At 32.2% G+C, this 27625-nt stretch overlaps 1 protein-coding gene and 1 long non-coding RNA gene across 2 annotated transcripts; one reads left to right on the top strand and one right to left on the bottom strand.

Moving 5' to 3' along the window:
- Positions 1-271: 271 nt before the first annotated feature.
- Positions 272-16254, bottom strand: LOC143243010 (dynein axonemal heavy chain 7-like). Its single transcript, XM_076486649.1, has 5 exons — positions 15993-16254; positions 15435-15552; positions 4281-4420; positions 3350-3492; positions 272-371 (listed from the first exon to the last, which is right to left on the bottom strand). The coding sequence occupies exons 1-3, from the start codon at positions 16230-16232 to the stop codon at positions 4407-4409; spliced, it is 372 nt and encodes a 123-aa protein (XP_076342764.1). The 5' UTR covers positions 16233-16254; the 3' UTR covers positions 272-371; positions 3350-3492; positions 4281-4406.
- Positions 16255-22261: 6007 nt separating this feature from the next.
- Positions 22262-25882, top strand: LOC143243008 (uncharacterized). Its single transcript, XR_013023665.1, has 2 exons — positions 22262-23494; positions 25776-25882. It is a non-coding gene; the product is annotated as an uncharacterized LOC143243008 (long non-coding RNA).
- Positions 25883-27625: the final 1743 nt, after the last annotated feature.

Raw genomic sequence — 27625 nt, 5'->3', positions numbered from 1 at the left:
TAGAACATACAATGTTCATAATTTAACAGTTTCAAAGTTTAAAAAAGTGACATTTATAAATTAATAATTTTCAAATTTACTACATTATAACATAATAGTTCAAAAATTTTAAATCACAGCAAAATCCTGGAGCTTCCAATTTCACAATTTTGGCATTTCAAAATATTAAAAGAGGTACTTTAAATAATTTCATCAAAAGTTTTACAAACAACTAAGAACAGTATCTGCTTTAATAATTACAAAAAATATTACCACTGAGATTTATATTTACTTTATTCCAGTGTCACTTAGATTTTTCCACAAATGTCTCAGGCATGTTTAATACTGAAGCTTCTAGCAGACAACTATAAGCCCTCTGTTGATGACCACTTCTAAAAAACACAGGTTGAAAATACTATTCTGAAAATTAATGGACATGATTCATTGTACAGTTAATGGATTCTAATCATAATGTATGCAATATAATAGTGCAATTAATTATTACATAATTAATATAATTATGCAATTAATTATTACACAGATACTTCTTAGTTTTTAATAACAGTTAAATCTAATGATATAATTTAATTACAACTCATTCTTAAATAAATTCTACACTTAGTGTATGGTACTAATTCTACAGTTATCAGATGAATTACTATCAAATATAATATTTATTCTAATGATTCAAATCTAGTACCAGTTCTGGACTTTAGCAGTGAACTTGAATACAAGCTATAATATGCACAAGATAGTTGATGAACACATGAAAGCTTCAAGCATGTCAAGAAATTGAAGTGGCTATAAAAATATACGAGTTAAAACAAAGAGCATTTATTATCATAAAAAAAAACAAACCTAGATACAGCACTTACAGATTCCTGTGCTAACAAACTTCCAAAACAAGCACTGAGAATCTAATGTCCCCATAAATTAAATCAATTATAGAAAGCATGGTGTCCTGAGACTCGTTGTTGAATGTTTATGCAAAGCTACACAAGAGCCATCTGCACTAGCCTTCTCTAATTTTGAGTGATGAATTATATAGAAAGCAATTAGCCAATACCATCCACCACTAACCTTTGTCAGACTGAATAGTGGGACAGACTGTCACAATATATAATGTTCCCACAGCTGAGAGGGTAAACATGTTCAGTAATGAGGTTCAATCCTGTAATCTGTAGATTACGAGCTGAAAAGCCTAATTATCAAGTTTCAGATGTAATTTCTACATGACAGTTGCATGAAAGAGCCTTCTGTAATGGAGACTGTGCTGTCAGAATATTGTCAAGATGTACAATCGTTAGACAGAGCACAACTATGTGGCAACATGAGCTGCAGCACTCCAACAAAATCATTGACTCATTCTCTGTGTTTGAATATTTTCAATAGGGGTATACAAGTTTAGATTGATTGATATCCTAGGTAGATTATGTATGATATCAGTAGTAACCAGATGTATACATTTATTCGTATTACCTTTTGTTATATGGGGTTCAAGTCCTATTATTTTAGCATTACTCTAAGAAGAAAACTATATGTCAGAGATTTCTCTAAAAACACATATACAGGATATGTACACAATATTAAGTCAGAAAAGCATTTAGAAGCCAAAAACAACTGTAATTAATTTGTATCAAATCACCTAACAGAGAGAGATCATATACAGCATCTTCTGTGGATTCCAATATCCTGTAGAAACATCAAGACTAAAAAACACTAGAATTCAGAAATATAAGAGATACACAGTAACTGGTAAAAGTAATCTATTATAAAAGCCCACCATGCCACAGAATAATTCTACCTTAAGGTTCAGAAAACTGCTAGTGGGGTAATTGTCAAATTATCAATACAATATCATTTTCATATTCAAACCCAGTTCTGCACAAGAACCATATCAATCCACACACACAAAATGTTATCCTCATCACCTCTTATGCCAGACTTACAGTCCCCTGAAACATGTATGTTGTATTTATTCACTTATGTACAGAAAATGTGAGATAGAAGAACATAATCAAATATCTATCAGATCAACTGAAACAAGCTTTAGTTTCATTACATCCATCAGTAAGCCTCCATATTTCTGTAAACTTTGAGGTCTGTACCCTCACGATTTTGGACATTTTGCTACTCTGGTATCAAGCTTATCCCTAAAAATTAAGCTACTTCATAAATAATCTATTCTAGACAAAGTTCAATGGTTCTTACAATATTCTGAGTAATGGCACACATTTAAATCTCCATTATCATACTGTTGACAAAAAAGAGAAATAAAAGCAATGCCAGATGGTGAACAAAATTATTTTTGAAACAGTATGATTTGGTTTGTAATGTCCTCTTTTGTTATGGACCTTATCTATGAAGATAGAATCATTTTAAATATGAAGTTTTCTTTCAAACTTATAACTGGGTTACAAATAATACATGTCTTTTAACTTGACATAATTTTAGGCTAAAGTGACAATGCATAATTAAAATATATATGTAAAAACGGCTGGTATGGGCAGAGAAAAACTCTATGTAGCAGGTTTTTCTCACCATCATGGATCATAAATTATTTCTTTAACATTTTACTATGTGACACTAACAACAGAATCAAAAAGTCAGATTTTGATGAGAAATACTCCCCCCAACTTAACTCAGTAAACTGGATTACGAATTTGTTTTTTTTAAAACTGCATTTAGTTTAAATTTTCATCAGAAGCTTACAACCAAGGTGTGCTACTTGTATAAATTGTGAGACTAATATATAACTTTACTGTGATTATAAATTAAAATAATTTAATAAACATTAATGATTCTGTTAATGTGAACAAAGTGTTAGAAGAAAATGATACCCCATAAACACATTATATAATATTCTCTCTGTGAGAATGTACATAAAAGCTCAATAATGTCTTACAAAGAATTAGAAATGAGTAATAACTTCTACATGCATGCACTGACAGGTTTAGGAACTTTTCAATGTGATATCTTCAGTATTAGTGGTGCAGGAAGGAGAGAAATAGGTGGAGTGCTTGACTAGACACGCAAAATTTACAACGAGGAATTTAAAGTATAAGAAGCTGCTAAAAGTGTTTCCCCCTGCTGTCAAAGTCAGTTAAGCCTGTAAAGATTTAGGGCATGCCCTCACCAGAAAATTGATATAATTTACAGTTGCTATGCATGTAAAATATGTAAAAGTGGGGATGTTACAACACCTTCAGGTCTGATGCCTCTGAAATACTCCATACACATTTCAGAGAAATGTATGTTACTATATGATATTAATGAAAGAATAGATCAGATTAATAATTGACTGAAAAGTTAAAGGAACAGTACAGATGAGCTGATTACAAGAATTTATTTGCAGTGTAATAAAACCTACTTTCTGGCAAGTTTTGCACTTTGTAACCAGCAAGTTACGATTTCGTAATCAATCTTTTTGGTCTGCTCAGGAATGTGGTTCTTGGCTATTGTAAGGAGAACCCGGTACAGATTAAGAAGAGGTTCCTGATAACGAAGTGAGGACTGTAAAACAAAGAAGTAAAAAAAAACACTCATGAATACAAAATATTATTTCTAATTCAAAATCTCCTCTACTAAGTACTGTTTAAAGCGAAGTTAAATACAATTAACAAACATTTATAATCATAAAATATAATTCATCTAAATTTTAGCCCTTAAAATAAAGAATTAAGTAAAATAGACAAATATTATATGAAAACCAATGAAACAGTTGTTATAATTAAAATGGTATATCTTTAAGTTTGGGTCATGGTATTTCAGTAAATTTCATTTCTATATTACTTTTAATTATTTCTAGAGAGACAAACAGAACTATAAGTGCCTGTTCAAGGTTAGATTAATAAAATTTTAATCTTTGTTTTAATGTAGACTTTGATTATTAGTATACTAATTATTTTAAAACGTTTGTGTATATGATCATTAAATGATTCTTTATTATTTATATTGTATAATCTGCTTTAAACAATTTATGTTTTTAAACTCAGAAATGTGTTCTCGTACCTAAAAAATGTACAATATCAAAGATATAAATGTTGAAGTTCTTATCATTAGAGTAGTTGCTCCCAATATATAATGAGACACTTTTTTTTTAAAACAAGAATGATAAGTGCTTTCTATTTTTCTCTTCACATCTCATTTGGTATCTTTAAAGCTTTAAAGAAATAATCAGTAATGTATACAAACTATAAGTTAAATTATCAATATCATTAGATAAAAAAATCATTCCTAGCTTTTGAGACTGCAGTTTTATATATTCTATTTGCAATAAAAGTAAAACCTGAAACACATACTTGAACCAATTTTCTTCTTCCTCTCCACTCTTCTAAGAGTGGAGTTCAATCTACTGACTGAGGAGTAGCTTCCTTGAAATGAAGGGCAGAGACCTGTAAAAACTTAGACTGCTTTCTCCATATCTGTCAACATGTGTAGTCTGGAAGAAAAGACAAACATATACTCCCTAAAATCTTAACAAACTACATTTCAGTGTCTGACAAATACAGAAAAACTAGTATATATATATAAAAAAGTAAACAAAAGAAAAACACAACTGAGATAGAGAATCATGTTAAATATCTTTCTAAACCATTTAAACATTTTTAGCATGAAAAAAGAAAACACAGCTGAAAGCAGCATAATAAAAAAACATACTTCTAATTCACTGTTACTAAGATAAAAGAATAATATCTGATGATATGATGATACCCCCAAATATAATGTAACATTTCCATGCAACTAGACATGGAAACAATTACATGGATGGCTGGTTGATATGGTGTTCTAGCAACCAGGCTATGTGCACCAAACATCTGGTTAAAAGTTAAAAGTAAAGTAAAATTATTAAAATTCATTAAAGGAAATTAAAATAAAACAAAACAAAGTTACATTTTTGAATTAAAAACACAAATAGCATTAAATCCAACTTTTACATCTAGTCTACAGCAGTAAGAAGAAAACTACAGTAATACAAGTTGTGAAGGACTTTTTATAGCATAATTATAATTATCATAACTTGCCAGAATGACCAACAGGTAGTTAAAAAGTAGCATTAGTCACCTGAAGTTGGCCTTTCCATTCCTGGTTTCAAGTTATTGGATGTTATGGCCATTTTCTAATTTTAGATCGAACTAGATGTACTTTGATTCTTAAAAGTGAATCACATCAAAAAAATGTCTAATATATAAAGTAAAAAAAAACTTTAATAGCATTAAAAAGATTAATAGACTTTAAACAACTAAAAACATTTCAAAGGTGGACAATGTCACCATCGCCAATAACAATATCTAACAAATAAACCTTGGGACAAAACATGTTTAAAATGGTGCCATAATTAAGTCGTAATGACACCAAAACAGTAAAATATGGCTTAATGTAACAGACAATACATTGGTGCATCAGTCCCAGATAAAAGAAAACGATGAATTAAGAAACTGTGACCAATATGTAGTCTAGTTAGGACAATTTCCTCTTTCCATTTCTGGTTCTTAAGAAAGCAAGATAGCCAAAGTCCAATAGCACGTTTTATTTAGAAAAGCTTGTTTTCACGTTGCTCACTCCAAGTCGACTGCTAACTGGCATGAAGCTGAGCCTTGAATACAGGACCATAGTCCACGTATGGAACAGAAACAGCAGTGATAGAGCCAGAGCAGACAGATTTATCTGCAGTGTCACCAAGCTCGTTCCTGCAAATACCAATGTGGCCCAGTATCTAAAAACACTGGACAGAAGTAGATGTTAAAGAGAAATGGGCCAGTCGATTTTGAATATCAGTAAGAACTAAGATGAAACAATTCAAGGACCAGTAGAGAACTAAGCGAGTCAGTATAAATAGTACAATTTGAGTACTGCTTAGCTTCTGTGTGATACAGGACAAGAGAAATGACATACAGTTCAGCAGTGAACACAGAAACTGTAGAGAGGATTCTCTGCACAACCACCAAACCATGGCTGAGCCCACAGAGTCACCTGAATTTGAACCATCTGTATAAATAGGAATGGAAGGGTGGTTTGAAAGATGTTCTGCAAATAACATACAGTATTTCCAATCAGGAGTGTCTGCTTTTCTCAGATGACTTAAAGAAAGGTTACATCTTGGGACTGTAATAAGCCAAGGTAGGATGAGCTGACCAGTGGATACAGCAAATGTTACCCAAGGATAGACCCAATTCATCCAACTGTACTTGGATACAAAGGCCAAAAGAAGCAATGGCTGATTGTCTATTTTGCAAAAGCATGGCCCACTGTGGAAAGAAAACATAATCCCAGGTGGAATGTTATGGTAAGGACTGAATTTTTGATTCATGAGATTCTACGTATAAGCTATGAACAGGGGAAGTGCTGAAAGCCCTGGTGCAGAGCTGAAGTCCCTGATGATGATCTTGAAGGCCAAGGTGCTGGCAGAGCCATAGACCAGTGATCCATACTCTAGTTTTGATCAAGTAATAGCCTGATATATCTTTAGCAAAGAACATTGATCCACTTCCCAAGATGTGAAAGAGTGGATAGCTTTAAGTCTAACTATTGAGACCTATGAAGAGAGAATAAAGTACATGTAATTAATAACCATGGAAAACATGGCTGACTAAACGACAGCACAATTTTAGAATTTCTGATTTCAGACAAACGTTTGTAATTTTCTTCATTTCTTGTACATTAGGAAATACGTTAATCAACACTTGATTCCAGCTATAAGCGTGTACATCTATAGTGAGTGTGAACAGTACAAGTCAAAACACAGATCATTGTACACTATTGCACAAGTACAAATATGTAACACAGATCATTGCACACTGTCAACTGTAATAGTACAAACGTGTAAAACAAATTATTGTACACTGTCATCTGTACTTGTCAAATATGTAACACAGATCCTTGTACACTGTCAACTGTACTAGTCAAATATGTAACACATCCTTGTACACTGCCAACTGTAATAGTAGACACATGTAACTTAGAGATAACACAGAATAGTTATTTGTTGTCAAATACATAAAACAGTTCTGACAGGTTTTAACAACTGTGGAGTGACATACATTAAAATATGTAAAAATTACGTGAAAAATATGCATGGAACTGTAGATCTAACTGTAATACTATCACAGAGAAATAGTGTGCAAGTTTTATCTGCAGTACTGTCGCGGAGAAATAGTGTGCAAGTTTTATCTGCAGTACTGTCGCAGAGAAATAGTGTGCAAGTTTTATCTGCAGTACTGTCGCGGAGAAATAGTGTGCAAGTTTTATAGAAAAAAAACACAAATAGAGTAGAACACTAGAAATATGGTAGAACACAACAGAAATTTTAAAACACAATTGAAAAAATTGAAATCTAGGTCTTATTAGGTAAAACTTGTTTCAAAAGGAGTTTCAACAACTCCCAGACCAAATATATATCTTCACTTGAGAATGACACTAGATAACAATAATGGAATATAGGAAGTCCAGTTAGCTTCTATTCTGGAAATAGTAAATAGGGAATTTATATGTGAAAACCATGTCTTAAAGTGAAAGGTTCTTTTCAGATGTTTTAAAATATTATTGAACGAAAATCAACCATGTAGCACAAAGATTGCACCCAAGGATTTTAACTCTTGCAACACATCTGTGAATAAACTCATGTCTAAATACTTTGTCAAGAAAAAGTGATAACATTATTTGAATGAGGGTCTCATTTACAGTACCAGAATAGAAGGATCATTGATGTAACTGGAAAGTATTACAAGACAAATATCTTTATGGGCAATTGAGTGCATTACAAAAGATTGGAGCAAGTGTAAAAAATTCAGACCAATGCTTAGATGGGCAAAGGAAGAAATCCTAAAGGTCCAATAACTGCTATAAATGTCAGTGGAGGGAGTATGTTTTAGAATTTGTTTGCTAGATACTAAAGTACAAGACATTATGAAGCATGTTGATAATTTACTTGTTGGTACCAAGAAACATCCTCTTTTTGTAGTGCATGTAGGAAAAAATGATAATGAAAATTAGACAAGAGAGAGGAAATGCTTTAAAAGTATAAAGAATGCCATAAGAGATTTAAGGATAGAAGTACACATCTGAGGTTTAAGGAATACTCCTTCAAGCCAGATACTGAAATAAATTATTGAGTAAGATCCAAAGTTTAAGTAAAAGATTGTCAAGTGGAAGTGGATACTTAGGCCAACTTAGTTTTTATAATAAGGGAGAGATTATATGCTAAAGATGAGATTCACTTAAGTAGGTTAGTTAGTAGGATGTCTGGTGAACTTCTAAAGATGTTTGTAAAGATATTCAGTCAGTTACTATCATATCCAAAGTCACATGTTGCTGCTATCAGGAACTGCTGCCAACCTGATCTATTATTCATCCTATGACTCAACTCTACAAGACCCTTTTGTATAGTTGCAAATAAGCTAACTAGGGCAATGTGAAATTTGTATACATGAAGTATAACAAGATAAATACGTATTAAAGACAAATTTAGTAAATTTGACAGTGATTCCATGCACTAGGCAACCAGCATTTTGCATAACTTAATTTTTGAAGTCATCCTGGATCATTTGTTCATTGGCTAAAACCTACAAAACCTGATTGGACAAAAAAGCAGATAATTGTCACACCCATAAATCACATATTGTACTGATCTTGTATTGATAAAACAATATTAATACAGGAAAAGAAGAAAATGGCTTGTAAGTGCAAAGGGCATACGTATGATACTTGTAGGAAATGTTCTCGATGTCAGTGTGGATGCAACAGTTTAGGCTTGGAGATCAAAATGGCAAAAGAAAGTGGGAAACAGCTGCAGAGAAAATTAAAGGCAGAAAGAAGAGGAAGGATTGATTATACTATTCCATTCTGGAGTGATAAAGATGAAAATTCTAACATTATTTCTAAAGATCCCTTGGATTTCATGATACCAAAAAACGAAGCAGATTATCCACGAACTCACGTGTAAATGCAAGGTATTATTGTAGTACTTCAACAGGGCACAGGAATGATGTCTATTCATTTTGAAAGTTTTTTTTTTTGGTATCAAATCCAGAGCAATGTCAAACTTCCAAATTAAGAAGTTTGATAGACGGAATGTTTCAGACCTCTTGACAAGAATAATTATTTGCTTGCATTCTGTATGACTATAATAAGGATTCTATGCACCATGTTACTTCAAAGAGATGCTTAAGGTCTAATGTACATAATAGGAAATGACATTTTTAACATATATGATGATACAAAAGTATTCTCATCTGTCAACGATGTGCAACATTCTCTGCCAGAGAAAAGTTATACTTGCTCTGATATGTTACTCAGGGGCATTCAAAGAAGTGAAAGAGAGATTGAAGAAGAAGCTTTTTAAACAACTACATGGCACTTTCATTGACTGAAGACTGGGTTTCAGCTAGAACCTACAGAATGATTTGTCCAACTGCACTGAAAGCAATAGAGTACCATTGACCAAGGTGATGAGGATTATCCCACTAATGCCAAGATGAAGGCCTTTGTTTACTCTGAAAACAAATAATAGAAAAAAATAGAGAAGAATACAACAAACTATGCTTGATCTTAGAAAATAGGCTGAGAAAGTTAGTCAACAACACAATACTATACATACATCTTCCAAGGTGGACATTCACCAAAAAGAATTAAGTTGAATACTGTGTACTATGAGAGTCAAAAACTTGCAACAGTGCTGGTAATTTGTGAATTTTTCATTAAAATTCTGTTTGGAATTTTAGTTAAACCTGAAAACACTAAAAATATGGTTTTAACTCATTGTGGAATAATGTTACATATTAATGTCTACCATACAGCCCAAATCCTAAGTGCCTGGCCCTTGAAAGCATTGTTTAAAATAAAAATAGTAAATTCAACAATTTGCTTAGCTGCTATTATTCTAGTATCAGGAATATTAGGAACAAGATAGATAAGTTCAAAGTTGTAGTTGAAATTGGAGAGTGTGGTATAAGAGGAAACATGGGAACTTTGTTAAGCTTGGAAAATATTGATATTAGGAATCATTTTGAAACTAGCTGATGTAATGTATCAATTCAAAGCATATGGAAGACAATAGGGATCCCTTGGGGTAGAATAGTACATCAGATCCAACTGCCCTAAGGGTACCTGTGAGGTTTGGTGACAAAAAGTTTAATAGTTTGCCAGCCATAAGTGAACAAATGTACAGGAAAGACATAAGGTCCCCATGCTAACTATTTGAGGTCCCTAAAGGTACAGGCCAGATTTGGTGACAATCAGTCCAGTGATTCACAAGTTACAAGTGGACACAAAATTTTTGTCAAGTAGTGCTTCATAAATAGATAAGAGGTCAAATTATTTAACAGTGAAAGGCTTTTAAAGAAAAGGGGGGTTGAGAGACTATTTACCTAAGAAGTAAACTGTGGATTGTTAAGTTGAAAACTTTAGAATGGAAGTTACAATTAAAGGTTGCAAGTGCAGGAAGGTTTTAATTGGATTATTGTCAAGGGAGTGAACATTATACAGTTTATTACTGACCTCATGTATGTGAGGTCGATGATAAACTGTATAATAACATCAAGGATTTTACTAATACAAATATTGATGCAATTGTAATAGGAGAATAATTTTAGACACATTGATTGAGACCGTGTAAAGTCAAGTAATGAAGGAGAGAGACTTCTTGAAATGATTCAAGATGGTTTTCTATACCCAATAGTCAGTCAGCAAACAAGCAAGAAGGTATTCTATTTTGGATTTATTAACTGCTAATCTTTAAAGATGAAATGCTTCTATGAGTTGAAGTGGAGGAGTATTTAGAGAAAAGTGATCACTAAATAGTTAAGTGTAATGTTTTGCTATACTTTGAGAAAAACAAGAAATGAGATCTTTATTCTTCTGAGACCTTGATGCAAGATTTATCATTCGTGAAAAAAATATATTAAGCCAAAAAAGCAAAAGAATAACAGGAAAGATCAAATTTAACTAGTTTACTAAAGATATAAAAGAGAAAATCAGGGATAAATTCCATGATGTTAAGTGATTTTAAGATATTTAAATTGACAGATATGTTAAAAAATTTGTAGAACTAGAGAAAAGCTACAGATTTTCTTCAAAAAAAATTAGGAAGCTCAAATGGGCTTATTTAGCTGACAAAGTTAAAACTAATTACAAAGATATATTTTCAAAGTATGTTAAAGACAACTAAATTGTTAATGGTAGGAGTGGCTTCTGGTTCCTCATACTGGTTGACTGGGTTGTAAGGAAATTTGGACTAAAGTCAGGTATACATAAATGATCCTAATTCTACATTCAGAAATAAATCTTCTCTATCAGGTTTGAAACTGAAGAACCAGCATTCCTGCTGCTCAAAATATTTGAAATTAGGTATAATCTTTATGATTATACATTCTTTTAACTATATATAAAGTTATGAAATGGACTTGAAGTTTGAAACATAGCAAATAAATGTCACATAACATCAGAATTATTGATTCTGACAACAGAAACGTATTGTAGGATGTGCAAATAATCTGTGACAAATGTATTGGGAGTTGTCTGCATACCAGCCTGAATAATCTTCTCTAAAGGACAGTAGTTTCGAGCAGCTAAAGAACCAGTTAAATGACAAATTTGGTGAGAAAAACTTTATGTCAAGAGTGATCTTCCATGAACACATCAGAATATACCAGTTGTATGAGTTAATGAAACCAACCAGTAAGCATAATAGGTGACAGATCACAGGAAACAAAGAAATTCCATTGCAAGACTCATAAAATGAAGCAGTACAAACCACATAACATAGAAGAGAAGAAATTGAACACAGAAGTCAGTCCAGATACGAAGAGGAGAACAGGTGGAAAATGAGAGGTAAGGAGATAGGAGAAAAGGTGAAAAAAACCTTCTTGGGCATCCTATGTCTTGGGAAGGTAGGTCTAATCAGGACAGAGGATAACATACAAGGAAAAGTAAAGAAAGTGGAAAACATTAATGCCATAAATACTGGGAAAAATGATGAATGTATGCCAGGAAAAAGAGAAAATAGCTCTTAATGAAAAGATGGTACAAGGAACATATTGCAATGACTTCAAAGGGAGAACTGGATATGGCACAAATGTGAACATTGAGATTCTAATCAAGCAGAAGAAAGGAAGGTGGCAGATGGCTACATGAGATTAAGTCCCTAAATAAGGCAAAAAAATCAGATAAATGGCACACATGGAGATTGAGTTTGGTGATGTTGGTATGAAATACCTCCTAGAGCAGTTTCTGGAGGAGCACTCAGGACAGATGGAAGGGCAGAGGCTGTTGCTCCAATAAGAGACAAAGCAGAAGGAAACATGTCTATGCTAGCCAATATGATGCAACCAGCAGAATATAACAAGGAGTGGTCAGGATAAGAGAAATAACTTTGGAGAGAATTCTGGTCAGAAGGTAGGCACATAGGTGAAGACCTCTCCAATAGTGACTGAAAGCATCCTCCCCAGAGTTATAAGGTGAGGGACTAGAAATCAAAAAGAAAGAAGTGAGTGGTGAATGTGTGTATATATATATACACACACACACACATATTTATAGAGCGAGACAGTACTCTCAGTTAAGAACACAGCTACAGAAATACCTGAGGATGAAGAGATCACCACTCTGAGAGAAAAACCTGGTCAGAATGGGATAAATAGCTAGACACAAGTTTCATAATTTTGGGAATATGAAACACTAGAACTTTCATGTCATAGTAGTTGGTTTAGTACAAGATATCCCCAGTCTGAAAACACAGAGATCTGGACATGGTTCCCTCTTACTTAGCTCATGACAGTGGAATTGTCAGACTGAATCATAAAAACAAACCCCCCAAAAACCCAAAAAGACAAACAACACAAAAGTAAAAACCTAAACTGAATAACATGAGAATAAAAAAGTACCTGCTCAACAATAACATGTTTTAACTCACATCTACTGTACAATTAGATGTGAATAGTAGTAAAGAAAGAGGAACTTCCAAACTAAGTAACATAAACACTGAAAATAAGTAAAAATAACAAACTGCCACACCCAAAAAATTAGCCAAAGAGACATATATCCAAACAGTAATGATTATGCAAATCAGTACAATATTTGTTTAGAACAGGTGAAACTGTTTATTTTAAAATACCTGTTATAAGCTTTCAAAGATGTCATTCATATTCACAGTCCCTCTATAGAATTGAAAGCTTCTACTTCTGTTAATTAACTTGTTACAAGACTTTAAAATTACACCCTCACCTTAGTAGTCCTTCTGAAGTAATTAATACTGCTTTTCCTTGTATTCACTAACCTGTCATAGGCTTCCATAGCTATCACCCATCTACACAATCCCTCTGCAGCAGTGAAAGCTGTTTTTATTTTCTCTGGGTCAAAGTCAGCATTTGAAGTGTACTTATCTCTAATAGCTTTGATTGATTTAGCAGAGATGTTGTCCAATAAAGTAAAACATAATTTTTACTAGCAATATAGAAACTACTAATTTTTAACAGGCAAAACAATATGGCTAATATAGCCTACCATCTCTGTTACCATTATAATACAAATGATAAACCAAAATGCTTTCTGTACACTAATAACAATATACCTACAAACATTGTTTTTAAAGTTTAAAAACACCTCAGGTATAAAAATTATTACTCATCCACAAGATCACACAACCAGTACAAAAACTATCTGAACTGACAAATGAACCAAAACAGCTGCTGAAATATTTCAGTAACCAAACTCAATTTTTATATAAATCATAAGAACAAATTCTTATAATAATACATATTTTTTTTATTTTTCAAAATGTATTAAACCCTATATTAAATTATTTATGGAATATCCTATATGCCATAACCAGTGAACAAAATAAACATAAGTGAAAAATAAATTAAATCTAATCAGTGTTGCATCAGTACTGAATCAGATTATTTCTGAGTTTGTTTTTCCAAGCACAAACCCACATGCTGTGTCTATGGAAATAAAACCCTGGACTTTAACATTGTAAGTAATAAATTCAACTAAACATATATAATTATCTCATGGAAAAATACTGATAAACTGCTTTTAACCTCTTCTGTGAATCTAAGTTCAATTAAAGTCAATAAATTACATGGCATTAAATTGAATTTGGTAGTAAACATACATTTTGCAAAATTGTGGAGATTGCTGAGTTGTAATAAAGCATCAAGTGATCAGGTTACAAATATAGAAAAAACTTTTAAAAAATGAAGTACATGTAAAAATGGCTAAAACTAATCTTTAAAAACAATGAAAACAAAATAGTAGTGATGGCATATTCCTCCATGACAGCATAGGGAAGAATTAATGTACAGCAATATCCTACAGTACTGAAACTCTTGCTTATATGTGTGATTCTGGAAAAACCTTTTTATTATGTGATCTGCATTACACTACCAGTTTTTTTATTTGGAGGGGTATTTTTTAGAATGGTCATTTGGGCTTTAGGCCTGTCAGTTGCTAACATCATTAAGGCTATCAATATGGATGAAGTTATCAGCACTTGATCAGTTGTTGTGTGGCTGTGTAGCCTAGAAAGGGCACTGCTGTACATAATTTAAAGTTCTAATGACCTGTTGAGCTAACTCTTCCTGGCCACTATCCATTTCCCTGTTATATATATCATTTAGTAAATTTTATGGATACACTTATTTGACTACTTATCCAAATTAGCACAAACAACAAATTATTGTAAGTCATAATAAAAATATAAATTAGTTTAGATTACCCACATGGGTAGGATTATCTGGAAATTAAGAAATCTGTCCTGACTGGGGCTTAAATCCATGATGCTTACTTACAATAATACTCTATAACAGTGTTCTATTATCTAAGCTATAAGGCTTCAAGTCTCAAATAGCATACTTCTAACCTAACTATTATACCAATATACAAAGAATTTTCAAAAATCTCATATGTGCAATTTTTCACCCATTAGTTATGTTCAGTTGCAACTTGCAACAAATAACTACAACTATTAGAAAGGTCTAGACTAATTTTTTTTGTACAAAATTACTTTAGGTACTGTTCATTTTCAAAATACTTTGAGAAGAAATATTAAATAATACCTGTTACGAATGCAACTTCTACAAATGTTTCTACTTTCAAAATATCATTTGATTTGATATTTTTCACACAATAAAATTTTGCCAAACCTATAATTTTTCAAAACTTTTTTTTTGTATACAGTCTGAATTGGTCCCTTTCAGGACAGAGTTTCAGTCAATAAACTGTTATTTCTAGAAAAATTTACGAAAATGTTTCATTTAATACTATTTCTGAAGGTCTGGATTAACTTGTAGGCTACAAAGATCAACAAACACATACTGCTTACAAAAGGTTCTGAGTATTGTTGCTTGCGTTCATATTTGGATGCAAAATTCTACAGATATTAGAAATTTCTACAAGACTAAAAAAAAGCATTTGGATTATACATCCCTTAGAATATATATATTGCTCTTGGCACATACCACTTCCAGAAGGGTCAGGAATACGATCTGGCTTGATACCTTTGAGGATACAAATTGCTTCCATGATAAGCTTAACCCCTGCAGGAGGACTCTTCATAGTTTTCACAATAGTAATATCCTAAAAAATAAAATAAATTTAAAAGGAATATAAAATCTAAGATAAGAGATCATATTCAACATTACTATGATATGATAAAAAATATGTAAAAATAAAAATTACAGAAAATAAGTAGTTTTTGTAAAATAAACAAAATAATACATTAACATATATTAACTTTAATAGCATATAATAATTTTTTAAAAACAAAATGCATGATGTATGAATAATTCTCTATAATTAACAATAATTAAAAGTAAAGAGTACTTAAAATCAAGAGTTCAGATGAAATACATGTATAAAACTGTCAAAATGCAGAATCTGTTGTGCTCATAACACAAATAGAAATACTGACAAATGGTTAGATAATATTAAATCTACATATAATAATATATTAGAACTTAATATGAATGTGTTATGACAAAGTAACTGAATAGGCAAAATATTCAAGAAAGACTTACAGCTGGGGTTAAAGTGTTGAGTGCTGCCAAAGCAGCTTCTAATACTGGCACAGCTTCTGCTAAGTCAGTATCACATTCATTTTTAATGGCCTGAGCAGCTTCAGCCTGCTCATCAACTTTAACAATCCGCTCCACTTCAGCAATTTCTGCTGATTCTTTCGCTACCACAATCATGATCTCATCAACTTGTTGACTAGCAATTACCAGTTGTGGTTGGAGTTCAGTAAGTTCAGTCTGCATTAGAGATACCTTGGCTAGCAGCACAAGCCAGTTTCTCTAGTCCAACCTCGTAATGTTTTTGTTTCATCACAATCCTAAAGCATACATTACTGCACTAAGACTTTAAATTTATGATACATTATTTGATTTAACTAATTTTTATGTCAACATTTAAAACATCAGATCATATAAAATATTTGGTGTTGCTGAAACTTGTACAAATAAATAATCATTACTTACACTATTTCACCAGTTTTTGTCAACTTTAAGTTGTTATAAAAGCCTGTCACATATTAGGATTAATATTAACAATATTTTAATTCCAAAACAAACACAATGAAAAGTCTATGCATTCTATGTATGTTTCTTATAATCAGACAGATGTGCAATAATAACAAGATGGCAAACAACAATTTATAAGCATAATAAAATGATTTATTTTAGAATATACTACAAATTTTGACAATACTGGACTCTCCTCTTCAGGTATGATCTCTAGCTAAGCAATATAGGGTTCGTAAATAAGCACAGAAATTAAAACCACATGGATTTAATGTAACAAAAATTATGTCACATGGTGAGAGGATTATAGACAAAGATAAATGCTGGTGAAATGTAAAAGTGGTAAATAAATTTTGCCAAATTTGTTTGTTTTTTGAATTTCACGCTAAGCTACACAAGGGCTATCTGTGCTAGCCATCCCTTATTTAGCAGTGTAAGACTAGAGGGAAGGCAGCTAGTCATCACCACCCACTGCCAACTCTTGGGCTACTCTTTTACCAACAAATAGTGGGATTGATTGCCACATTATAATGCCCTCTCGACTGAAAGTGCAAGCATGTTTGATGCAATGGGGATTCAAACCTCAGATTATGAGTCAAATGCCTTAACCCACCTGGCCATGCTGGGTCATTTTGCCAAATAAAATTGATGTTGCTCAAACCATTATCAGTGTTTAATGAAAGGGTCTCTTGCCTTTTGGGTTGGTGTAGGAGAAAAATTTTGTCTGAAAGCATTTTGTGTGACCTGATTCAAACTGATGACACATCCAAACACATGTATGGAACTCACTTTTGTGCATGTGATCTTAGTGACTTTGGTCCTTATTTCAAATAAAATTTTTACTGTATATTGGGTTGAGGAATAATTCGTGAGCGTTTTTTCAAGTTAAAAAATATATTCATAAATGAAACGCTTTCGCAAAATATTTCATGTCATTTAGTAGATAATGTTTTGCTCTGATAGATGGTGTGTTTGATTTTCATATGTCTTTAATTTTTTGCTTTCATTTTCAGCTCATTAAATGGAATGTCAAGTGGACAAAATCGAGCATTTTCGACACCATCTGCTTTTCGCATTTAATCGAGGTGTTAACGCCGCCGAAGCTGCTCGTGAGATCTGTTCTGTGTATGGCAAAGGAGCAATGCCTGAAAGTACCGCCCGCCGTTGGTTTTCGCGCTTTAAAAATGGTAATTTTGATCTGAAGGACGGGTCACACACTGTGTTTGATGAAGAGCTTCTCCACGTCACACGACTAGAGAATTAGCGGAGCAGATGGATTGTGATCAAAAAACTGTGGTGAACCACCTTCATTCAATGGGCAAGGCTCAGAAACTCGGCGCTTGGGTGCCACACTGTTTGAGCGAAAAGAATAGAAATCAGCGCATCACAATTGCCGCCAGTTTGCTTGCTTGCTCGACATCGCTTAACACATGGTCACAAGGAGCGCTTTCTTTACCGCATCGTCACTGGCGATGAAAAATGGTGCCTGTACATCAATATGAAGCGGCGTGAAGAATGGCTCAGCCCCGACAGAAACGCGACTCCTCGAGCAAAACAAGACCTCCATCCTCGAAAGACTATGTTGTGTGTATGGTGGGACTGGGAAGGCATAATCCATCACGAACTGCTTTGGCGCAACCAAACAGTTAATGCGGATCTCTACGTTAAACAACTGCACCGACTTAACGAAGCAATTCAGCAAAAAAGACCAAATCGACAAAACAGTGTTCTTCTGCAGCACGACAACGCTCGTCCTCACATCGCCAATATGACCAAAGCAGCGATTCAAGAACTTAAATGGGAAGTGTTGCCTCACCCTCCATATTCGCCAGACTTGGCGCCATCAGATTTTCATCTCTTTCGATCGCTTTCGAATGCATTGCGCGGCGTATCGTTCAATAATGACGTGGAATTGAGCGCTTGGTTGGACGAATTCTTTGAGTCAAGACCGAAAGACTTTTTATCGCCGAGGCATTGAGAAACTTATTGAACGATGGGAGGAAGTTATCAACAACAATGGAGATTTTATTGTTGACTAATTTCTTGCAATTTCGTTTAAAACAATGCATGCTATATACCAAGGTATTACATGAAATAAAGTATCATAATAAATGTTTTGGGTGTAATGTGATCATGCATTGAAGTATTGTATAGTCTTGCATGTAATGCTTGAATGAAATTATTTAAAAACGCTCACGAATTATTCCTCAACCTAATATTTCTTCTCATGTTTGCATGAAGAACTGTATACGTTTTACTTTTGTTCCTTTAGTACCGGTTATTTCAAATTAGATAGTTAATGTTAAGTGAAGGTTTGAATAGTTTGTATTCAAAGCATTGTATATCAATGTTCAAGTTATTAAATAGATTGGTAATCTCATTAGCAATGTTTGGCACAAAAATAAAATGAAATAACTTTGTTATGCTTTACACCATTGATAGGGGAAAGGTTAGCGTTTCTTATGGTTTTAGAGTTTAATAAAAGCTCTATCTATGATAATGGTATTGAAACCTCTAGATAGTGCTAGATTTCTTAAGTAGTTCCAGTCAATTTGTATGTCTTCATTGTGGATACAAAGTTGTAGAGCATAGTTTGCATAGGCAAAGTAGAAGGATTTTTTATGTGACAGATATTGATTAGATCTTATGTGTGATGGTAAAGTAGTAGCACAAGGTTTCCTGTCTAGAGATGGTCACTTTATTGTTTTCTCCTTTCACGTTAATATCCAATAAAAAAGTAAGACCGCTGTTAGATTCTACTTCATGTGTAAAAATGAAGACATTAAATCTTAAGGCATTTTAATGAAATTAGGTGAATTATCTTTCTCATGCCACAATATACTAAAAACACTAAGAGACAGACTTTCTTAATTGTCCAATTTAATGCCACCAGTGTTCTGAAACAAATTTCTCTGAGTATGAATCTTATATAAACACATAATAATGATTGATGATGGACAAAGCTTGTTGAATGTGTGTTACATTTTTCCAGCAAAACATAGAAATACAGAATGAGTAAATAGGAAGATTAAAGTAAATTTATTATGGAAAGCGAGACCTGTCAACACTGCACTAGTTGTACAGATATGAACAAAACATCACAACAGAAAGCTGCTGTTCACAAGCATATTGACTGTAGCTTCTTCGATCAGTGCCATTTCTGAAGCAGTGAGTGTTTAGTTACAGGTTTCACTGCTACAGCCAGGTAAAGATTGTCAAAGTTAACGATGTTAATCTTAGATAAACGAAAAAAGTTAACTATCTGAAACTAAACCGTATATCTCGCACTACCAATGACCAGCAAATACGCGTGTGTTGAGAATGCTGGTCTCGCACAACGAATATCTTTATAAAGTGGGTATATCCAGCAAAAACTTTCGAAGGTCGTCTTTTACAAGATGTCACGTGCCACCCCAATTCTCTAACATATGCATAGGTCTAGACAATTGTCTTTTTTATATGCTTATAAAATAAGTAAAGGAATAATAAAGATATTGTATGTCGGCTCAATATACGGTCACATTTTACATGAACAAGCAAAACATACTGTGGAATTAAAAGTAGTTAAAATTTATTTAACTTCTGCATTTCTATCAGAACTTTCCATCAATCTATGGGTTTGTTTATGCACTTGAATTATCTTTACTTGGAAAAGAAAAGGACAATATAAACCTACAATATTTTCAACTCTAACAAGTTTGTTTCGCATAAAATTAAAAAATATTATCAGACGTATAAATACGGATAAGATATTTGTGCACTAGATATCGCGTCCATCTTACATTAAAATTAGAGATAACTTCCACATTAAACTTGTGTGGAGGTTAGGGGTAAGCCTTGAGACCACCATAAATGCCGAACTAAATTCAAGGCCGTTATGATGTAATTCGCAATTTGATCTTTAATTAGCTTTGCGAGCACCGTAATAAACCATAGGACGTTCAGCTCTAGGGAACGAGCTGTCAAGGAATAATATACTAAATGTTCATCAGAGGGCTATTGAAACTATGGTAAGGGACGAGTCACATCCATTCAAAGAACAGTAGTTTACAGTGAACACGGTTTTATAGAACACCGTATCTGTAATGGAAACTGTGTGTGCCTACGAACAAATACGTGAACACCATTTATCACAGACGAGGTCATACTTTATATTTTTTCGCAATTGCAGTATTAAGAACTGACCAAAAGTAAATTGAGTTAAATCGCTCATTCTATGTAAAATAGAAGTCTCGAACAACAGTTAACCGATTCCATTCGTTACAGAGTCCCAAATAACATGACACAAAGTCATGGACTCGGTGTTTCAGTATACTTTTCAGAATATAAAATATCGAACCGTTAGATTCACTGCTCGATACGCAAATAATTGACTTTACAATTTTTTCTCTTACATAGTAACCGGCAATGTGCAATATCTGAAGACATTCATGTGTTTAATTTAGCTATTAAACAATAAATCAACGTATACCATTAGCGAGAGTTTGTTTGTTTTGGAATTTCGCACAAAGCTACTCGAGGGCTATCTGTGCTAGCCGTCCCTAATTTAGCAGTGCAAGACTAGAGGGAAGGTAGCTAGTCATCACCACCCACCGCCAACTCTTGGGCTACTCTTTTCTCTTACCAACGAATAGTGGGATTGACCGTCACATTATACACCCCCACGGCTGGGAGGGCGAGGATGTTTAGCGCGACGCGAGCGCGAACCCGCGACCCTCGGATTACGAGTCGCACGCCTTACGCGCTTGGCCTATATAGCAAGCTACTTTAGAAATACTCAACAATACACACCGTCTCTTAGGAACCAAACTATCACTACACAAGTTTCGAAGTCTCTGTGAAAAAAACAACTGCGGCGTATATTTCAAAATATAAATTTTACTAAAAGTAATTACAAAGCCTCTTTGGAAGATCTGAGTTAACATAATTATGATGTCTATTCTGGAGTGTTTAACTCATGTATTTCTGTTGCTTCTAATATGCTGTTGGAGGGATATCTTAATACAGGCTCTCTTTAGGTTTTTGATCGTAGCATCAATAATGGCTTCTATATGCTACTTAATTAAAGTAATGACGGCTTCCTGTAAATGTAAAACCACGGAAGATATGAAAGACGCTTTAAATAACTTTTAAGGTCATCGTGTGAACCTGAGGATGACCGAAGAAGGTCGAAACGTTGTTCGCTCTTCTATGTAAAATATTTTCTCAACCCAAACGAGTCGTTTTTTCATATAAATCACTCGAGAGTTAACTGCGCTAAACTTAGAGAATAAGCTGAAATTTAGCAATACACATTTAACAGTATAAGTTACATGGATTTGTAAATATGTATTTAACTGAAACAAACGTCGATATTAAAATACATATATATTAGTAAATCCGTTACAACACATTTTCTAAACATACATTAGATATAATGTATACTTTTTGTTTATTTATATTTTTGCATGTGATAATATAAACAAAATAAGGCTGCAACTCATGCCTCTATCCATTAAATGTTGTAATTAAAGAAAATGATTTTGTATGGTTGTAGATAAGTAAGAAAGGATATTTACTTATTATAATATGTTTATAGTATTTTCTGATAAAAACTAACTTTTCGACAAGCGTCATAAAGCTAGATTGCTAATAACTGCAGATTCAAATAGAAAATAAGAAGAATAATTATAAATCTGGTAACTACATTTTCTAGTATGAGTTAACTCACAAAACTTAATAAAATTAGTAAACACTGATACAATATTGATTATGAGAGAAATAAAAACGGAATATATGTGCTTACAGATACATAATCACATTAAAATTATATTTGGTTTAGTTTTGTCACACAACTTTCACTCTGTCACAATTAATTTCAATAAAACTAAAAATAACGATTTTCAGTTAAGGCTATATTCAAAGAACTCCAAGTGGAAGTGAATTAAAAACAAGCTGTGCGTGAATTGAAAACGTTAAACTTTGTTTCTTTGTCCAATCGACAGCGTTACCTTGTGGAATTTGTTCTCTCAAAGTATTGAGTGGCTGTTCTGTTTAAATACCTTGAACTTGGTCAGCAGAAAACATTATAATCAGTAGCTGCTTCAACTGTTATATTATATATTACTGCAAAATCGTCTTCGGCAAAATTGATTGACTGTCTCTAATATAGAGACTAAAAATCAAAACAACTACAACGAACCATTCTTAATGACTTTCTGAACTACAAGTTTACGCTAAAACTGCATGCAAACCAAATAAACAAAACAGTTTTAAAATCTGTATAACACTATAGATTTAAAAAACATGTACCTGTATATATATTTCACCCTTACTGGAGAATGAGTGTAATAATTCTGTTTGGAAGAATTGACCAATTTTTTTTTAAATTCACATTATTTTAAAAAAGGAAGGGTTAAAGTTTATCTTACTGAAAATAAAAAACTTTCATATAAATATTGATGTTCCACTGCATGTTCCTCAGTCTCTTTTTTGGGAATATTTTTGTTGTTGTTTATTGTTTTATGTACTCTATTCCTCTCACAAAACCTTGATTCTTCGGGGTCTTGTTTTGTTCTCTGTCTTTAACTGAAAATGTGTGATACCTGTAAATCTTTGAAAACGAAAACACAGCAACATATGCATTACTCTAATGTCAGTTTATGCCACATTTTATTTATTGAATTTTGCTAGAACAAAATTTACTTTCACGTTACAGGTATTAAATAGGAATATATAATGGTAATATAGTGTCAATTTTTTTCAGTTTCTTTCGCAGTTACCAAGACAGTTTGTTTGTTTGAAGTTATATACAAAGCTACACTATAAGCTATGTGCGTGCTTTGCCTATCATAGGTATCGAAACTCGGTTTCTAGCGCTGTAATTCTGCAGACATGCTGTTGTGTCACTGGTATGCTGGAAGATAAAACATTAGAAATTATATTCATGCAAAACAATCCCTCTAGCGGATACTATTATAATTCACTATTTAGATGCTGTTTGGTATTAAAATGATGGTGTGGTATGATCATTTTATATTTTTTAACTCGAAAGTTTTCTTGGAAAATATTATAGAAAGGTACGAGGAAAGTGGAGCTAGAATGCCATTGTATATTACACAATTTTAGACAGTTGATTAACTGAGAAACTTTACTAATGAAAATAACTAAGCTACTTAACGTATTAGGCTAAAGTAAGTGGAAAGGAAACCAAACGAATTGCCCTAATATTAATAACTACCGTTAGTTTTGGTAAAAGCATATATTATTATAAATTCTAACGTTATTAATTACAAGCCTTTCCTGTTTCCATCGTAGATATAAAACTATAATGTAAAATTTAAGGGCAACATGGAACTTGGTGGTCTACTTAGACGATAAAACTATTTAAAAAAATAAATAAAAACCACTTATTTTCATTATTTAAAAGGCCAAACACCTTACTGGTCATAGTCATAATCATATAAAATTTAACGTGTGATCACCCAAAAATTATTTTAATTGAAGAAGAGTCATAATCTACCAAATTTGTATCAGTGTTACAAAGTCTTACCATTCTTACAATAAAATATGAAAAAAGTATACTTCCACACTGTTCGTTTCATCTAGAAAAAAAAATGGAGATCTTGTTTTTCTATAACAAAGTTCCCATCCTAGGTATCACTCTAATGCTAGTAACCATTCTCTGGACCTTTTCTAACTGTTTAGTGTCTTTCCTAAGGTAAGATGTTCAAGACTTTGCATATTTCAAATAAGACCAAACAAGTACTATGAAATTACAATTTTTTTAGGCTTACATTCTATATTTCTACCTCTATATAATCTGAAGTGTTAGTCATATAAAATTTAACTTGTGATAATCCAAAAGCATTATATTGCTTTTATGATAATTAAACATGATCTGCCATTTATATGCCTGTTAGCTATGTAGGAAGTGCAACAAACAATCAATTTATTTATTAATGAAGATGAAAATGGTTGAAAAAATATGTACTACATTTTATTTACAAGTTTGAACAATTTGAAATAACTTGTGTAAAACTATAAACATAATTTTACAGCTGAGTTATGTGTGAAAATTTAGAATAATTTTAGGGTTAAAACTTTGTGAATCATCAAGGTTCTTTTGTTATGCAAAATGAAAATGAAATGTACCAGTTAAAAACTTAGTCTGTGAACAATTGGGAGTATCTAAAAGAACCAGTTATCCACTACTTAAACCCAGCCACTCGCCCAGTTATGTACATTCTCAAACTACAAGTCATGATGTATCATTTAAGGATTTCTCTGTCATCACAGCAGGATCTTTAGACCCTGAATTCTATTGTTTTTAAAAAAGTCTACCATATAGCTGAAGATCACCTTAATGATTGACAAAGTTCTTTAGACCTAAAGTTGTTATATGTATAAACATTGGTTTATCAGTCCTTTAACTGCTTTTCTTAACTAAATAAATTAATGATGATGATATAATTTCAGGAACACAATTTTCAAATTTTGTTGATGATGAAACAAGTTATTTCAAAACATTCAAACTTCTAAATAAAATTTTTTCTGTTCTATCAACTGCCTTATCTTCATTATTAAACCATCATGAATCCATTGCTAGCAGTATATTTACCCAAAACACCAAATAATCTAAATAATTTTGTAAATCAGAAGCATCTTTCTTACAACATTCAAGACCTAGAGAAATTTGTCAGTTATTTCTTTGTCTGTGTCACTTTGATGTAATTCAAAATTGGTAAAGACTCTGATACTATACCCAGAGGTATGCCAATGGTGACATTAATTCAAGTTGTCTAAATTTTGTTTATAACAACCATATATATTCTTCCATCCAAAAGCTTTTCTATTAGGTAAACCAACTTATCTCCCACATATTTTTTAACAAGTTTTGTATACTCTCTGAAAATCAATATACACATTCTACACCCTCAACTATTTTAATGAATGCCAAAAAATTATCCCCTAGTGAATACCCAAATTTGTTAAACTTTGATGAAATAATTTACTACAAATCTTTTATCAAACTTTTAAAAAACTATCCATCACAGATGTAATGCTAACAGACCTATACTTATATGAACAGTTTTTCTTATCACTTTAAAAAAAGGAAACATTAGCAGACTTGTCTTCTGAAACCTGTTCATTGTTCCTGAATTTACAAGAAATAGTAGCAAGTCGCTCATGTTTGGTCTGTAACCTTCTTCAAAGCACTGAAGTAATATCTAGTCCAAGAGAAGTATCATTCTTTCCAATTCCTTGTAAGGTCAAAATTAATTTGATTTTGTTTCTATCTAGTCAGTGGCAGAATAATGGGAGGGAAGACAGAACTGCAGCCTAGGAGACTTAAGGCAAATGTAGACCCCAAAAAATACAGGCTAGGATACTGTATTTATATTGAAAAAGTAAGAATAATTTAAAAAAGAAATGAGTTTAAAAAAAATATTAATTAGTAATGCAACTTGAAATTTTATAATAATTATGAAATTTTTTTTCTCAAGGATTCATGTTAAAATAAGAATAACAATTAAAAATGTATCCTAAATAGAAATTAAAAAGGTATCCTAAATAGAAATTTAATTATTTTTTCATACATTTGTAGACTAAGGTGTATATTTAATCATGAAGTAATAATTCTATAACAAAAATAATATGCTTGAATAGGCTTTGCATTATTCACTGTTCTAGACCACTGCATCTAACAGCTGTTCAGGTTGAGAGATGTCACTTAAATCTATTCGTAAATATTTAAGAAGAAATAAAATTTAAAAAACTAACAAACAATAGTAATGAGTCTTCTTGTGTCATCTCTCAAATTTGAGACCCCACTCCCATCGTAACATTTTGCTTTTAATATTTTTTACAGAATTTGTTGCTCTTAGTTCATACATTTTAAGCAAATCTCTTTCTTGTATGATGTTTTTTATTTCATGTCATCCTATTTAACCACCCCTCTTGGTCATCTTTCTCCTGTCACAGCAGTAATGCTCTTCTTTAAATGTATTTATTGTGCTCTTTGTGATTCATCCTGAGTTGGTACTTTCAGCCACACTTTTCTTGTTGTTTTTTTATAAGCAGCATGTGTATTTCACACTAAAACAGTAAACAGTATTCCAAGTGACAACTATATAGTTATTTATCTTGAAAAGGAATGCCTGTTTTGACTTGTAATGAGTATGTGCTATTAGTTGTCTTAACCCTTTGCTGTGGGTTTGGTGTATGATACATGAGTTTGTCTACACATTTGCATGCATTAAGTATTTGCATTATAACTTTTGATACAGTATGTGTATCTTCACAAACTTTGGTAGACTTTTAGTAAACATTACAATTATGCTATATAAAAAAATCAGATGTAAGACTTTATATTTTTAAGTTTCTTTACTCAAACTATGTAGGGTCAGTCACTTGACCAACCTCGTAAACATCATAAAAAATTAAGAAATATAAATTATGCTTTTTTGTGCTAGAATGACTACATATTATAAAATGAAAGTACAAATGTTTAAGTAGCTTAAGTCTCATGATGGTATATATTTTCATATAATTTTTTTATTATATGGACCTTACAGTCATGTCTAATTGCATAACAAATCTTTCATTGATGTAGGGCACATGCACTTATATCCAGTAAAATATAACTGATCTTTAATTTTCCCTGTCTTGGCTGTGTTTTAGTGGACTAGTATTTTGTGATATATAGTCATATTTCAATTATTATACAATATATATATGTATATTGATTTTTCCAATTTAGAAATAAATTATTAAACTTATTTTTCTTAACATATAAAATGATAAATCAAGAAGTAAAGGAAACAATTATTTCTTTTGGCTATGAACTTTGGACTTAGTTGCTGCTGGACACAAGTTGCTAAGCCTTTTAAAATTTTGTACTAGAGGATATCAAACAATTTTTTAAAATTCTTTTAGGTTTTACATATACATTTGAATAACCAAAAAATCAGAAATAACCAAAATGATACCATTCAATTTCACTATAATTTATTAATCTTAGTTTATAAAATATATTTAGATTTAAAAAAAACTAAATGAAACTTCAAGTAGGCTAAAGATGCAACCTTTAAATCTTGAATTGAAGGAATGTGGAAGCCTTTTCAAAGATTAAAATAGCAGGTAAAACCACT

Source organism: Tachypleus tridentatus, unplaced genomic scaffold, assembly GCF_004210375.1.
Source record: "Tachypleus tridentatus isolate NWPU-2018 unplaced genomic scaffold, ASM421037v1 Hic_cluster_2, whole genome shotgun sequence".
Classification (NCBI taxonomy): Eukaryota; Metazoa; Arthropoda; class Merostomata; order Xiphosura; family Limulidae; genus Tachypleus; species Tachypleus tridentatus.
This window is presented reverse-complemented; position numbering and strand designations above follow the sequence as displayed.

Coding starts and splice junctions, on each gene's coding strand:
- LOC143243010 (XM_076486649.1), bottom strand. CDS start 16,232: ATGCAGACTGAACTTACTGAACTCCAACCACAACTGGTAATTGCTAGT. Junction 15,553..15,992: donor TCAACACTTTAACCCCAGCT/GTAAGTCTTTCT, acceptor TTTATTTTTTAG/GATATTACTATTGTGAAAAC.